Source organism: Marmota monax, unplaced genomic scaffold (genome assembly GCF_021218885.2).
Source record: "Marmota monax isolate L192 unplaced genomic scaffold, Marmota_monax_Labrador192_F-V1.1 WCK01_AAM20220418_F8-fsc00049, whole genome shotgun sequence".
Classification (NCBI taxonomy): domain Eukaryota; kingdom Metazoa; phylum Chordata; class Mammalia; order Rodentia; family Sciuridae; genus Marmota; species Marmota monax.
This window is the reverse complement of record NW_026694221.1, coordinates 3,191,623-3,206,280: the sequence shown is the minus strand read 5'-3', so window position 1 is coordinate 3,206,280 and position 14,658 is coordinate 3,191,623. Positions and strand designations below refer to the sequence as shown.

The 14,658-nt window shown below is 33.8% G+C and overlaps 1 protein-coding gene across 1 annotated transcript; it reads left to right on the top strand.

The window, feature by feature from the left end:
• Window positions 1-9,750: 9,750 nt before the first annotated feature.
• LOC124108121 (golgin subfamily A member 6-like protein 22) lies at window positions 9,751-10,609 on the top strand. Its single transcript, XM_046466466.1, has one exon. The coding sequence runs from the start codon at window positions 9,860-9,862 to the stop codon at window positions 10,607-10,609; it is 750 nt and encodes a 249-aa protein (XP_046322422.1). The 5' UTR covers window positions 9,751-9,859.
• The last annotated feature ends 4,049 nt before the right edge of the window (window positions 10,610-14,658 follow it).

The following is a 14,658-nucleotide window of genomic DNA, read 5'->3' as shown; positions in this document are numbered from 1 at the left end:
GGTAAGGGATGACACACCTACATGCTTTACGTGAATGTTTATGATCACTATGAAGGAACAGATCTCTCCAGAAATTCATTCATCTTGATTACTAAAATGCTTGCTTCTTTTTCTACCTTTTATTTTCCTCATGCTGCCTCCTTCATGTAACTCATCCTGTCAAGTCATATTACTTAAATGTGCTACCCATTTATTCAGGTCCTATCACCACTACCTCCTTCCACGTGTTAGCCTACAAGCATTATTACAGAGTTTATCACATCTCAATTCCTTTCTGAAAATATCTGCTCAGCACTAATTAAGTGTCCTGTACTAAGTACTTCCTTAAAGAGCTCTCAGCATTCAGGTTTTTCCTGTTTGAAAATCTGATACCCTCAATTAATTGTTACTAACTTAAAGGCAGGCATCACATTTGATTCAATTAAGAGTGGCTTTCAGGGGGCACTGGGGCAGGAATGATGGTGTGGTGCAACACTACGTCATTTACAGTGCCAGAGAAATTAAAAGTTGTGCTGCCATTGTGTATAATGAATCAAAATGCATTCCACTGTCATATATGCCTAATTAAAATAAATTATTTAATTTAAAAAAATGGTTTTCAGACTATCTCCATTCTCCTTTCCTTTTCTGTAGCTGGAACTCTTATGATGTATGCTCAAAATTGCTACTTGTTTCTTCTCTGCTTCTCTCAGAGAAATGCAAGAATGTGCAAGTCATACTAAGGATTATAGAAGCATTCTTAGAAACACAAACAAGCATTTTGTGACTGTAGGGCCAATACACTACATACACAGAAGAAAGGATAAATGAGTTATCTGAGCAAATCAAATAAGGGTTTTCTTTTTCAGAGTTTTGCAAAAATGGGAACCAGAAAAGGTCTCCCAAAATTACAAAATAGATCTTTTAGCAGTATTTTCACTATTTGAAAAGAAATACAAAGCAAAATAAAGTCCACTAAATATAGCAAAGATGATCAGATCTTTATATCAAAGACCCTGCATGTAGTAAGTTTCTCTTACTAACCAGTAAGATCTCTTAGGCAAGATGGTAGGCCTTTTTCTCCACATCAGAATCTCTATCTGAAGGACAGATATCGGATTCAGTTGTCTTTAAATTCCCCTCCAGCTATAGTTGATGGTATAAAAAGGCACTTATTATTACTGCAAGTTAAAAACTGTATCTTATTCTTTAAAATTATACCTCCTAGCTGAGTATGGTGAAACACCCTTGAATTCCTAGCCACTCAGGGGGCTGAGGTAGGAGATCACAAGTTGGAGGCCAGCCCCAGCAACTTAGCAAGACCCTTAGCAACTTAGCCAGACCCTGTCTCAAAATAAAAAATAAAAAGGACTGGGAATGAAGCTCAGTGTTAAAGAACCCCTGGGTTCAATCTCTAGTACCAATAAATAAATAAACAAATAAATAAAATAAAATTGTACTTTCATTTCAATCTTTAATATCCATGATGTTTGTATGAATATGTTAGACTCAGTTGCTCCTTTCTCTACCATATATGCTCTAGCATATCTAGATAATAGAAATTCATGAGTTTCATTGAGCATTTTATCTCTAGTGAATTTCACACTCACAGGGTATAGAAAGAAAACAGGAAAAGTGCACAACTTTCTCTGTTCTTTACTAAAACTGAATGGCTAAGAATAATTGGACATTTCCATAATTAATTTCCTTTATCATTTAAATTGCCCTAACCAATTGCTTTAGAATAAGAGTCCCTTTGTGCATCTCACTTCTAGTCTACAGCTTCATTGAAATGTAAATATAAAAACTTGATTCTTTAAAGGCACAGGCAGAACCAATTGGTGCAACTGCCTATTATTAAATATTAATGGGGACAAGGGACTTGGTGAAGATAACTTAATGAACCTGTCCTTTTGACTCTTTATCCTATGAATTTGAGGGATGAAAATGATTTAGAAATAATTTAGAGAAATGTTTGTAATATTTTATCCCCCCAAAGAAAAAACTTTGTTTCTTTTCTTGACTGACACTTAAAAAGAAACATATTCTATAGTCTAGTCTCAGAAATTCTGATTCTGTGAGCTACAGGATCTATGGTTTGTGGTTAATAAAATAACAAGATATTAATAATTGTTTCAGTCAGCATTTTCCCTGCTGTGTATTAAAGACCCAACCAGAATAATTATAGAGGAGGAAAAGTTTATTTAAGTGTTCACAGTTTTAGAAGTCTCAATCCACAGTAGGCTCCATTCCTTGGGACTCAAGGTGAGGCAGGACATCAGGGAAGAAGAGTGTGGCAGAAGGAACCCACTCACATGATGATCAGGAAGTAGAGAGCTTGAGATTCCACTTGCCAGGTACAAATATATACCCCAAAGCCACATCCACAATTCCTACCTCCTCCAGCCACACTCTACAACTTCAGTTATCACTCAATTAATCCCTATTACAGGATTAATTCACTTTTTGGATTCATACTTTCACAATCCAATCATGTTTCCTCTGAACCTTCTTGCATTGTCTCACAAGTGAGCTTTGGGGGACACCTCACATCCAACCCGTAACAATAATGATGATTTTACTTGCAAGCAATAGTTTTGGATCTCAATTATATATGTTTAGAGAAAGCTGAATAAATGGTGACAGTTTTCTATAGTAATGACTCTCTTCCCTAATTTAGGAAATTTCATTAAAAAATATGAAAATTAAGAATGAATATTGGACTTGTCAGAGTACGACATAAAGAAAAAGGAAAACACATAAACATTCACACATACTATAGACACATAGTTAAGGCCTAAGGGAAACACTGCATGAAAGTTAGCTAAAGCACCTCCCTCACTGAGTTATAATATTAATTTATTGCATTCTTTTACAGATAAAATAAAGCCATTTATTTGCTTTTATGTAGTGATTAAGCCACTTGGATAATAGTACATCCAAGTTTTCTGATTTTATTCTCGCTTAAGCTCTATGTCAGTACTATGTTTCTGGTATATTCTGTAAATACAGGTGTATATTGAAATACATAATATTAAAGTATTTTGGAAATATCATTTAATTCTATTTAATGATCAAGAAGAAAAAAACTTACTCCATCAAGTAGAAATTTCTCCTCAGAATTCTGAGGGCCTCTTATACACCTGATCTAGGAAACTCACAGCATAGAAAAGAGTCACAGTTTTACAGCCAAAATCCTGGGTTCTACCCTTTCTTCTTAGTGACCAAGTGATTCATGTAAGTCATAAGAATATTTTGTCCTTAAGTTTCACAGATAGACATATTTTAGATTTAAATTTATAATTTTTAACTTGTTCTTATCTTAATGAAATTGCCATAAGGTGCAGAAGAATTAATGAATATGGAAAAAATTTTCAAACTAAAAAACATTATAAACATTCAAAACACTAGTCCTGTTGTTAACACTACTTATTTCCCAGATGGGACTTAAAATATACATTAACATAATAATTATAATTATTTTCATTCATCTCCATTTTACATATTGATTTATTAAACCTCAAAGTAAACCTATGAGGTTACACCATTATCATTACCATTTACTTTGAGAAAAATAATATTGAAAATATTAATAAAATGTTTCACTCAATATGTGGTCCTTGAGATTTTTCATAATTTACATTCTCAAATTTTATTACAAATAAATCTAAAATCATTTAGTGGGAAGAAAATAGCCAAAGAGCTAACAAAGGGTTAACTCTTGCTTCACAAGATAATGAATAATGGAAAATGTACACAGAACCACAACACCCCTTAAAAGGTACCATGTGAAGTTATTCACACTCTACTCTCCATAATGTAGTGTGACGACTAAAGAAAAAGAGTAAAAAGAAAAAAATCACTAACAACAAAAACAGACAGCAAGAAGAGCACTTGAAAAGGTTAGGGCACCGTAAAATGTCCAAATCACATCATAACCTCATACTCTCACTTCTAAATTATCTTTTCTCAGCAGGGTGGAAATGGAGACTCAAACTGCATAACCTTTCATTTAACAACACCATTGCTATGCTACTGAGAAGGCTTAAGTAACTTAATTCTTCTCACAAATCCTAATGTTGATATTTGGCAGCTTCTAATCTGGCTGGGTGCCCTGACATGAATTGCAGATTCTTTGTGCTCCTTTTGAGAGGAGTTTGAGGAGGGTGAAAGCAGATACAGACAAAGGCAGATGGAGCCCAGGAGCCAAATAGCATGAGGTTCCTCTCTACTAGAGTGGATTTGGCAGCCTCATACTGTTTTAAGGAAGAAAGGTAATTTTCTATAAATAATTAAGTAGTCAAAAAAACAATCTTTGTGGTTGTATTTTGCTTGTGTTAAATTTACAAAATCTCCTTTGAATATAAATTAAAATTAAGTGGTTGTTTTGGGTCATTGTTGGTTTGAATTACCATTTTTAAAGACAATTATGGAATTTTAGGGTTGAAAGCAATATTCAAATTGAAGCTATCCTGATAGATATCCACAGCCTCATTTAGTGTTGACTTTTTCAAACAGACCTAACAAGAGCTGTTTTTGCCTGGTCTAAAAATCTTAAACCATATTTCCAAAAGACTTGATTTTCTGGCTATTTCCCTAATCTTTTAAGGCTGCCTTAGGTATACTTAATCCCCCACTCTCACAGGACAAGAGGCTCTTGACCCTATTCCTGAATGTCATTGCATCAATAATTTTCCCCAAGAGAGGTCTCTAATATTTACTTTATCTTGGGGGTAAAGGAGTCATTTCTTTCCCATGTCCATTTGGAAGGTTGTTAGGCTGCCTTCTGGCCTCTACACCATTTTACTCATTCTGCCTTGGGAAGGTGGAGAGATTTATCTCAAAATTGTATGCCTAAGCCCCACTGTTCTTATCACAGAGACTAGCAGTAGCTAGTTTTATCTGATTTCCTGAATAGTGCATGTTATGAAAAATCCTGTCCCTTTCTGGGACATCTGCAGTTTTAGGTAGTTCATTTCAGAGATGTTAAAATTTGGACTACTGGTTAGATGTTCTAACTCATAAAACAAAACAGCAAGTTAAGGATATTATTAAGACTACTCTACTGCCCAGAATGCAAGGCATTGGGCCTTAGATGTTAGTTTGTGAAAAGGGTTTTAACTTTGAGAGAGGCTTCTGTTTATCTAGGTGAAATTTTTACATTTGAGCCTTTGGCTTTTTATTCCTGAGTTCCATGGAAGATATGTAAGTCTGTGGGGGCTGCAGAAACTTAAGCAAAGGCATCACCTTAAGGAAGGATGCTTATGCTGTCAGAAGTGCTGAGCACCAGCTTGGCAGTCACTTACCCTCAGAAAATGCTCACAAGGGGCCACTTGATGCACTGCAGTGTTAAGCAAGACAGACCTTATAGAGCTTAACAACTAGCAGAATCCAACTGAGATCTTATAAGCAAAGGCTTACTGCTGGGGCCTTAGAAAGCAAAAGGCATGGAGACTTCCAGACTACTTTCTGCAAAGGCGAGGTGCTTGTGACAACTACAAGCTAACACCTGTACTGTTAGCTGGAACAGGTGGCTTTAGTATGCACATTTTCACTGTTTACTTCCCAAGCTCAGCATTTCCTAAGCAAGCATAGATGAAGTAATGATTCTGGTTTAAGCAAAACAGCACCTTACTCCTTTACATTCCTTTAGGTGTTGTTTGACAAAAATATTGTGGCAGATGAATTCTGTACTTCAGAGCACCAGGGACATTCTACCTTAAATTGTAAATACCAGCCCATTTGGATAGGTAAAGATAAATTAGCAGCTCCAACTCTTTTTTATGTCTTGTTAAAGAAGGAAAACACAAATAGGTATGCCTGAGTCTTCTGGCTAGTGCAAATATCCACATGCACTCAAGTTGGTTCTGAATTGCTGAACTTCATATCAGAAAGACACTTCTCAGGGAGGCAAATGTCTTCTGCTTACATAGTTTCACAAGAAGCAACAGAAGAAATGGCCACTGGGCTACAAGAGTAAAAACATACTCAGAAGGGAATGTGAATGTTGGGTTTCTAAACTGAGCCCAAAATGAGTATAGAATAAATTGTTAGTAACCTGGTACCTAAAGAAGAAATGTAAGTTAGGAAGTTGTGCACAACGGTAATGTATTAGCACCAGCCAGCATTAACCTGTTAATAGGCTGTTTCTTCCCAAGTCTATTTTCACAGGTCATTTTTTTTTTTGAAAGTGAGCAAGAAAGCAGGATACTTGAGTAGGTTTGCTAGAGCTGTCTTAACCAAGAGCCACAAACTGGATGGTTCAAAAAGCCAATATATATTTTCTCTAAGTTCCAAAAGCTTAGAAATGAGAGGTGAAATATTGACCGGCCTGACTTCTTTTGAGACATTTCTGGTTGGCTTGTGGATGGCTCTCTTCTCCCTGTTTCTTCATATGGTCTTCCCTGTAGTCTGATTATATCCAAGTTTTTTCTTTGTAGAACAACATCAGTGGTGGATTAGGATCTACCCACATGATAGCATAAATGAAGTAATGATTCTGTGTTAAGCAAAACAGCACCTCACGTTACCTTAATAACATCTTTAAAAATCCTGTATCTAAATATAGTCACATTCTCAGTCACTGAGGATTATGAGTACAGCATATGAATTTTATGGGCACAATTTAGACTACAACAGTGCTACCTGTGAATGTTTTTTTCAAAATCCCAATTATACCATATTTTTCATGGTTGATCATGCTTGTCCTAGGGCTAGTTTACTGACATTAGAATCTGAAATTACAAAGCACAATAATATTTAAGAATTAAAAGCAATCAAAGAGTTTTAAGATTTCACCCTCTTCCCCACAAGTCTAACTCTTAGACCTGACCTTCCAAAACTGTTCACCTTTCAAGACAAGAGTTCACTTTAGATACAAGTCCATTAGGCTGAATTTATAGTAGAGACAACCCATTCTCAGATAGAATATTAAAGCCATAGAAATGGAAAGTGTCAGAGTCAGGGTCAAACCAAACCAGTATTAATGTTAAGATATTAAAATTCTATAATGCTGTTTTGTAAATACCCCAATGTTTTGATTCATTCTGAAAATTTTTTGGCAATCTTATGTGCTAAGCCTTCAACTCAGAAAGCACAGAAAATAAATCATGTTGATTTTAAACTGAATCTGTATAATTTGTGACCAGTTATGGGACACTTTCTGAGGACAATATTTCGAATCTTTATTGTATTTTGCCCTACCCTATATTCTGCAATTATATAAACACTATCATGTGTACATTGAAAATGGCATGTGGCAACTTCTTGAAATACATTAAAATCCTAAAACAAGATAATTCATCTACAAACTAACAAAACTAAAAAAAAAAATTAGAAATATCTATATAGTTGGAGAATTTGCTTTCTGAAGTGAAAGTATTACTAACATGGCATTTAATTATCTTTAACCTAGTCTGCATTTTCTAATATTCCTAAGTAATTAACAGCCAAAGAATCATTATCTTTGCCTACATTTCTCACACTTAATTTGTTTAAAAGATACCAAAGGCAAGGCCAACTTGAAATTTGTAATTTATCTAAATTATGAAATAATATATTTGCCAATAAAGAAAATAATTTGAGGACTGGGGTTGTGGCTCAGAGGTAGAATGCTCGCCTACCATACGTGAAACACTGGGTTTGATCCTCAGCACCTCATAAAAATAAAATTAAAATATTATTAAAAAAAAGAAAGAAGATAATTTGAACAGGAATTTTGGAAAATATGAAAACATAGTTTATTTCATGAGGCAAGGTACTACAATAACAATGCCAGTGACATTTGATACAAATGTAAAGATGTTCTAGAAAATTATTTTCATTATAAGCAGTGAAATAATGATCTGATAAAAATAATCTAAAAAATTTTGATACTGTGTCGTTTATGCTCACCTGTAAGAATTCATGGATATATTAGTATTATTTCTGTCTTAAATATTTGGATATGTTAATTAGCTAGATTAATTATTTCACTTTGGACATAAATAGCAAAATATCAAGTACCTCATAAGTGTATACAGTTAGGATTTGTCAATTAAATGCTATTAATAAAAAAAATGAGAAAGGTAGCAATGAAAATAAAATATTTGTAGGAATTCAGTGATAAAGTCATCTAGGCATGTGGATTATTTGTGAAAACCTTTTAAATAATGGATTCAATTTATTCAATAGATCAATGACAAAAGATATTTTTTTCTTGCTTCTCAGTTTGTCTTTTTGTTCAGGAATCATAACATTCCAAGGCAGAATGCCCTGAGTTTTGTGTTTTTTAGAACTATTTTGGAATCTTTAGCTACCATGGTAGCAGGAACACAATAAAGAAGCTGCCACGGATCCAGCTAATACACTTTCTCAACTATCTTACTGGTGAAAGTTATCAGGTAGGTATTTCACTCTCAATTTGAAAACAAAAAAGTTTCACATAGATCCTTTTCATTTAATATCTCTTATCCTTTCATACCACTATGAATTTCATACTATTTTTATTAAGTTAGTAGGAATATATAGAAATTACTTTTTAACTTTATTAAAAAGAAATAAATAAGTGGCTGCTAATAAATATGGTAAGATAAATAATTGACAGATCTTTACTCAGATTTGAGTATTTGGGATTATTCATGCTATTTTATGTTAAATTTTCAAATTTATGCCTTAAACCAATAATATGCTCATAATAACAGGTAAAACATTGTGGTATCCATGCAACATCCAAATAGTTAAATATTGTCATAACTTATCAGAAATATCATTTTTGAAAAAACTATAAAAGTCTGTTTTCTTGTTATTGTTCTTTCAGTGAATAAAAGTTGAATATTAACTGCATCTAGAATGAAATCACTGTAACTAAAAATTTACCAGTTTAAGTTTCTTAATATAACAAAAAATTTACCTTATGTTGATTATTCAGGAGTGGTCTTAAAATTTTTAAACATTTTCACCTTTGATTATACAGTGTTTATTAGTAATTTTAAACTAACATATTATCAATATAAGCTATTTTGTTATTAACAAAAATCAATGTTTTAAGTCAATGTTAATAATTCCTATGGAAGTAAGGATCAAATACTTATTAGTTTAACAAAAAACATCAAATATAAACTTTATCTTCAAAATCAGTTTTTTTCTTAAAACGCATACTAACAAAAGAGCCAAATGCTACATATTTGACTCATTGTGCCATTAGTTCTGACCCTAAATGACATCACTATAGTTGACATAAGATGTTGCTTATTTGTTTTCTGTTATTAGCAGAGATCAGATGTTCAGGGAATTCAGAGATCACAGAATTGTAAGTGAGACTCTAGTTAAATATTTAACTATTTAACAGTTCAAATAATCTTAAATGTTTAAACAGTATGATACAGAACTTCTTTTAAAAAATTTTTTTTAGTTCTTACTGGAATTATTTTTATATAACTAGAAACATTTTTAAAATACATAATGTATTTCCATACTAATAACAAGTGATATATTTATTGAAAATGAAGTGATTAGTGGAAGATTATATTTAGCAGAAATAATTTAACTGAGACATGAAGATAATAATTCCATACATTATTCTTGATTGACTCCATATGTACTTCAAGATAAAGTTATTAATATATAATTTACGTGTTATGACTTAGACCCAATTTGAGTGATATCAACCTTATAATTAGTTTACTGACTTTAATTCATATATTCACTGCTTTCTCCTCCAGTGAGCCGGACTGAGCCTGGTTTAGACCCGGCCACATTTCTCCTAATACAAGTCAACACCACAACCAGAACTATATGAAGAAATTCTCCACACATTTAGGGCTTTTTCTGTTGCAAATATCACGAGTTCACCTGTAGTAGAAGCCAACTATATATATTCTGCTCAGCACACTAAGGAACAATGGATAGCTCTGAATCAAAACGGATAAATAAAAAGAAGATACTGCAGTTGTTTTCCCCTTTCTGCTCTTGTGCCCGAGAACCAAGTCAAGTCAAACAGGAATCTCCCGAAGTGGGAAAGAATCTTTGGAAAGCTAACCGCGCGTCCAGAGAGGAGAACGACATTTTCAGGGAGGACAACAAGTCCCTCTGGAGAGAAAACAAAGCTCTCAGAGGGGAGAGCGAAGCCTTTCGAAGGGACAACAAGTTAATCCGGGAGAGGAACCAGCTCCTGCAGGAGGAAAACCAGGTACTCTGGGAGCTTAAAAAGACCTCTCTGGAGAAACAGAAATCATCTAGAGAAAATGTCAAGGCCTTGAACACTCAGAGAAAATCAAGTCGGCAACAGAAACGAGCCCGCGAGGCTCAGCTCAAGGCCCTCAAGCAGCAGGAGATGGCCTTCCAGAACGAGGCCAAAGCTCTGGACGAAGAAATGAGGTCTCTGAACCAGGAGATCAGGGCCCTGCACCACCAGAAGAAAGCCATCAACATGGAGGAACAGGCCCTGGTGAAGGAGGGGATTGCACTTGGGAAGGAGGAAGAGGCCCTGTGGAAGGAGGAGCGGGCCCTGCGAAAGGAGAACAAGGCTCTGAGAGAAGAGCACAGCGCTCTTGAGGAGGAGGAGAGAGCCCTGCAGGAGGAGGCCCTACTCCTTCAGTCGTGGTACAACTTTCTTCAGAAAAGTGAGCTCAACAGCACAACAATGAAATAGAGCAGAAGGGTGACTTAAAGATGTGACCTGAGAACCACGAGGATCATTGACATTCCAGGGGAAAAAATGGGAATTTGAAGTTGAAATACTGTTGTTGGGATTGGAGAGCAAAGCCCAGAAATTCATAGGGCTCCGTATTTGGTCCTGAAAACAAAATAAAGTCCTTTAAAGAAAAAAAAATTAATTTCTTTTTAATGTTTACTTGAATTTTAGAATTGCAACAGTGATATAATGCCAAAAATACTCAATCAAAACGTGATATCAAATGTAAAAGCTGGGTTTACACTTTATTTTTAGAGACATTGGATGATAACAGGTATCTCTTAAGAGCAAATGTTTATCTTAAAACTTATGTTAGAATTTTGAATAATCTAGTGAAATTTACAATTTTTCTCATGTTTCGTCCACATGTGATTTATTGAGAAATATCTTTTCTGGCTCATCTTTATATTTATTCTAATAATCTAGTTTAGGAGGCCATAAAACTGGAAAGGATTTAAAATACGTGATAATAGAAAAATGAGTATTTGTAAGTTTATTTTTCCTCTTGTTTATTAAGTTCCTTGTGTTTATTGAGAGGGGAACAACTCCACTGACTAGATGTATTAATGAGAAAGAAGGAAGTGAGAGAACAAAGTTCTCCAAACTAGAATAAAATTTTAGTTTGAAATGTGAATTCTGTTGAGTATTTTATGTTCAAAGGAAATTGAACAAATTTTGATTCTTAAAAGTATTAATGTTGATAATTCATCTAATCAAGAGCTTATTTTAAAAAATACTTTTGCAAAAAGTGAGTCATACAGATTCATTAGAAATACAAATATGGTTTCAGAACATTCGATTAAAACTGTGGAGCATTATTACCATGGTTTTCATCAGTTTAAATTTTGAGCACTTAAAACACAGAAAGCAAACATTTATGGGGTTTTATTGAATATCCCTGAAATATCTCATTCTGATCCTTGTCTTGTGTTGGGGAATAGAATAGAAGAAAAGTATAGGAAGAGAACCCATTTGCTTCTATCAGTGCTACTACCTCTACAAAATGTCAAATTAAGTGTATTGAATGTCTCTTGTTAGCACTCTATTAAGTAATATGGATAACTTTAAGAGTTCCACAGCCTGCAAAGGAAGATTAATAAATACACATTTTTACTTCATTTTTAAGGGAAATAATCTACTTCATAGTTTACTGACCACTGTTCCACCATATATGGCACCAATTAAAATGATTTCGCCTTGGAAAGATTTAAAGTATGGTTTACAACCAACTGCTTTACAAACTTGGAGTCCTAATAGGACAGAGAAAATATTTAAAACCTTTTTATCATTGATCATTCCTCAAAAGATATTAGCAAAAGACTGCAGGCCAACTTCAGAGATCTAGAAATTTGTGAATATCCTGTTCTGTATCCTGAAAATTCATTTTGGTGTGTTACTGTTCACAGAAAAGACCCATTACTCTTGAAATTCCCTACTTTAGATAGAATTTTTTTTTTTTTTTTTTGGTGGTGAGGTCAGATGCCTTTGAAGTGGGAGAGGTTATCAAGGGCTCCTATCTGTAGGAAAATGGTCATTATTGCATCACAATATAAGCAGTAATTCAGGTTCAAGTGACAGCATAGGACATACTGATCAGAATTTCCATCTCTCCTCTTTGAATTCAAATGTTAAGTTGGATCAACACTACAAAGAAATTTGGGTTTTTATAATATTTTCAAAGTGAGAAATTAGATAATTAAGGAATGGGTTTAAATGACTTTTGTAAATATAATTTCTTTTTATTCCTATGTTATTTTACTAATACACATTAATCAAAATCATACTAAAATTTATGTTTATTAAATATTATGTAAAAAGATATATTTACATGCCACACAATAAGTTGTATACATTTAAATGTATAGTAAAAAGGTTTGTATATATTGCTAAATAGATATCAATTTTTGAATGAAAAATGGGGACATCTTGTTGCTCACAATAAAAGAAATTTGTGGTGCATTTACTCTTTTATTATCTATTTCTAAAACTTTATTAAGTGACATTATCAACATTTTGGTTAGGTTTACAGATAGATAAAATCCTTATATAAGTGGTTGTTCATGGAAGCTGTCTATACCCACAAAACAATCAATCCTATTAATTGTTTTATCCTATTTCACTTATAATACTAGCAATCAAGAATGTATGGAACAAGCAAGACTTTCTCTAGAAGAGCTTCTATCATAGAGAAATTACAGTAACATAAAATAGGAGGCATGAGGCACACTATAAAAATGGAAAAACATGCATAATGGAGGTTATCAATATTTTTGTATACAATTGGAAAGAAAAGGCTTCTTTGTGGTATAGGCCTTAGTAAATGAAGGAAGAAGAAGAAAAATAATATCAGGTGAAGTAGGAGAAGATGTATTTAGGACTGATTAACTTTAGGATAAAAATTATGAGCCTCAATGCTGGGTACGTACTTGGGGTACTTGGGAGGTCATTCATAACAGGCAAAGGGATTCATACTGTTTTTTTCTTAGATTAAGTAAACACAAATTAAAATTTGGTTAAAAAAGAGATAACCTTATGTAAGTGAAGCAATATTGCTAAAGAGAAATATATTCCTGAACCTCTCACTTTTATTATTTCTTTGAATTTCTTATCAATTCATTTATTCAAATATTATTCATTGATGACCTTCCATATGTTAGATGCAGGCTATTTCCAGATACTCAGTGGGAACCAAAGGAGAAAAGTCCCCTTCCCTCATAATTTCCTGAAAGGGAGACCATCTGAAGGTCATTTATATCCAAGGGTCCTCACTGACATTGCATTTCCTCAAGGTCAGCAAGTGATCCTTAACTTCAGGAGAGAAGAGTGGGTACTACAAATATCCTCTCACAAATGATAAACTATTCATCTTCCTTTACAAAACCATGTAAGTTTAAATTTAATTACTAAGCTCCTTTTATTTAAGGCTCCCAGATCTGTACTTCACTTTTATTTGTACTCCACTATACTCTAAGTATTCTCTAATTTGCCCCAATTCCACATCATTTTCCACCATCTTAGAAAAGTTTTATCAAAACTTCTGCCCTTCAATCTCTTTTCTGAAAGTTCTGTTGGCTGTTTTTCCTGAAGAGATCTCGGTGGAATCGCTCCATTACTTTACCTTTCTGGTCAGGCTTGTAGACCCCAGTAAAGATGGAGCTATGATAGATTTCTTCCTTCCTCACATCATTTCCAAAAACAACTTCCAGCTTCTTCCAACAAAAGTATCAATCTAAAAGAAGCACATGGTATCTGATAGCACTTTTATCCTGTTACTTCCTGCTCAGATTTCTGTTCACTCTGAAAATATCTCCTTCATAATCTGGATCATAGTATACTACTCTACCCCAACAGCTTTCATAAGTCTTTGACCTCAAACTGAAAATGGATTATTAGTTCAGAAATGGAACATTCACCTTCTTTGATTTTCTTATTAAAAAAATAAAATTTCCTCCAGTCACCTCAGCCTCTAAACCCAGAGAAAATCATGATAAGTGAAATAAGCCAGGCCCCAAAAGCCAAAGACTGAATGTTCTTTCTGATATGTGGATGCTAACCCGTAACAAGGGACGGTAAGAAGGGGAGGTATAGAAATTCATTGGATTAGACAGGTGAAATGAAGGGAAGGGATGGTGGATGGGAATAGGAAAGACAGTAGAATGAATCTGAGATAATTTTCCTATGTATGAATAGTTTAACTTCACATCATATAAAACCAAGAATAGGATCCAAATTGAAATGGGTTACACTCCATGTATGTATAATGTGTTGAAGCACACCCTACTGTCATGTATATCTAAAAACAACAAAAATAAATATATATAAAACAGAAACTTTTATGATTGGTAAACATATTGGCTACAAATCCAAATTGTCCCTCTTTTGGAACATATACGCTGCTATCATAATTCCCTACTTATCCAATTAATATTCAGCTTAGATTCTGGTTCATTATAATATCCTTAAAAATGTTCTTTACCTCTTGATAAACTCTTCATTGCCCTAACAAA

Bases quoted from the DNA above. Each gene is read 5' to 3' on its own strand.
- LOC124108121 (XM_046466466.1), top strand. From the start codon at position 9,860: ATGGATAGCTCTGAATCAAAACGGATAAATAAAAAGAAGATACTGCAG.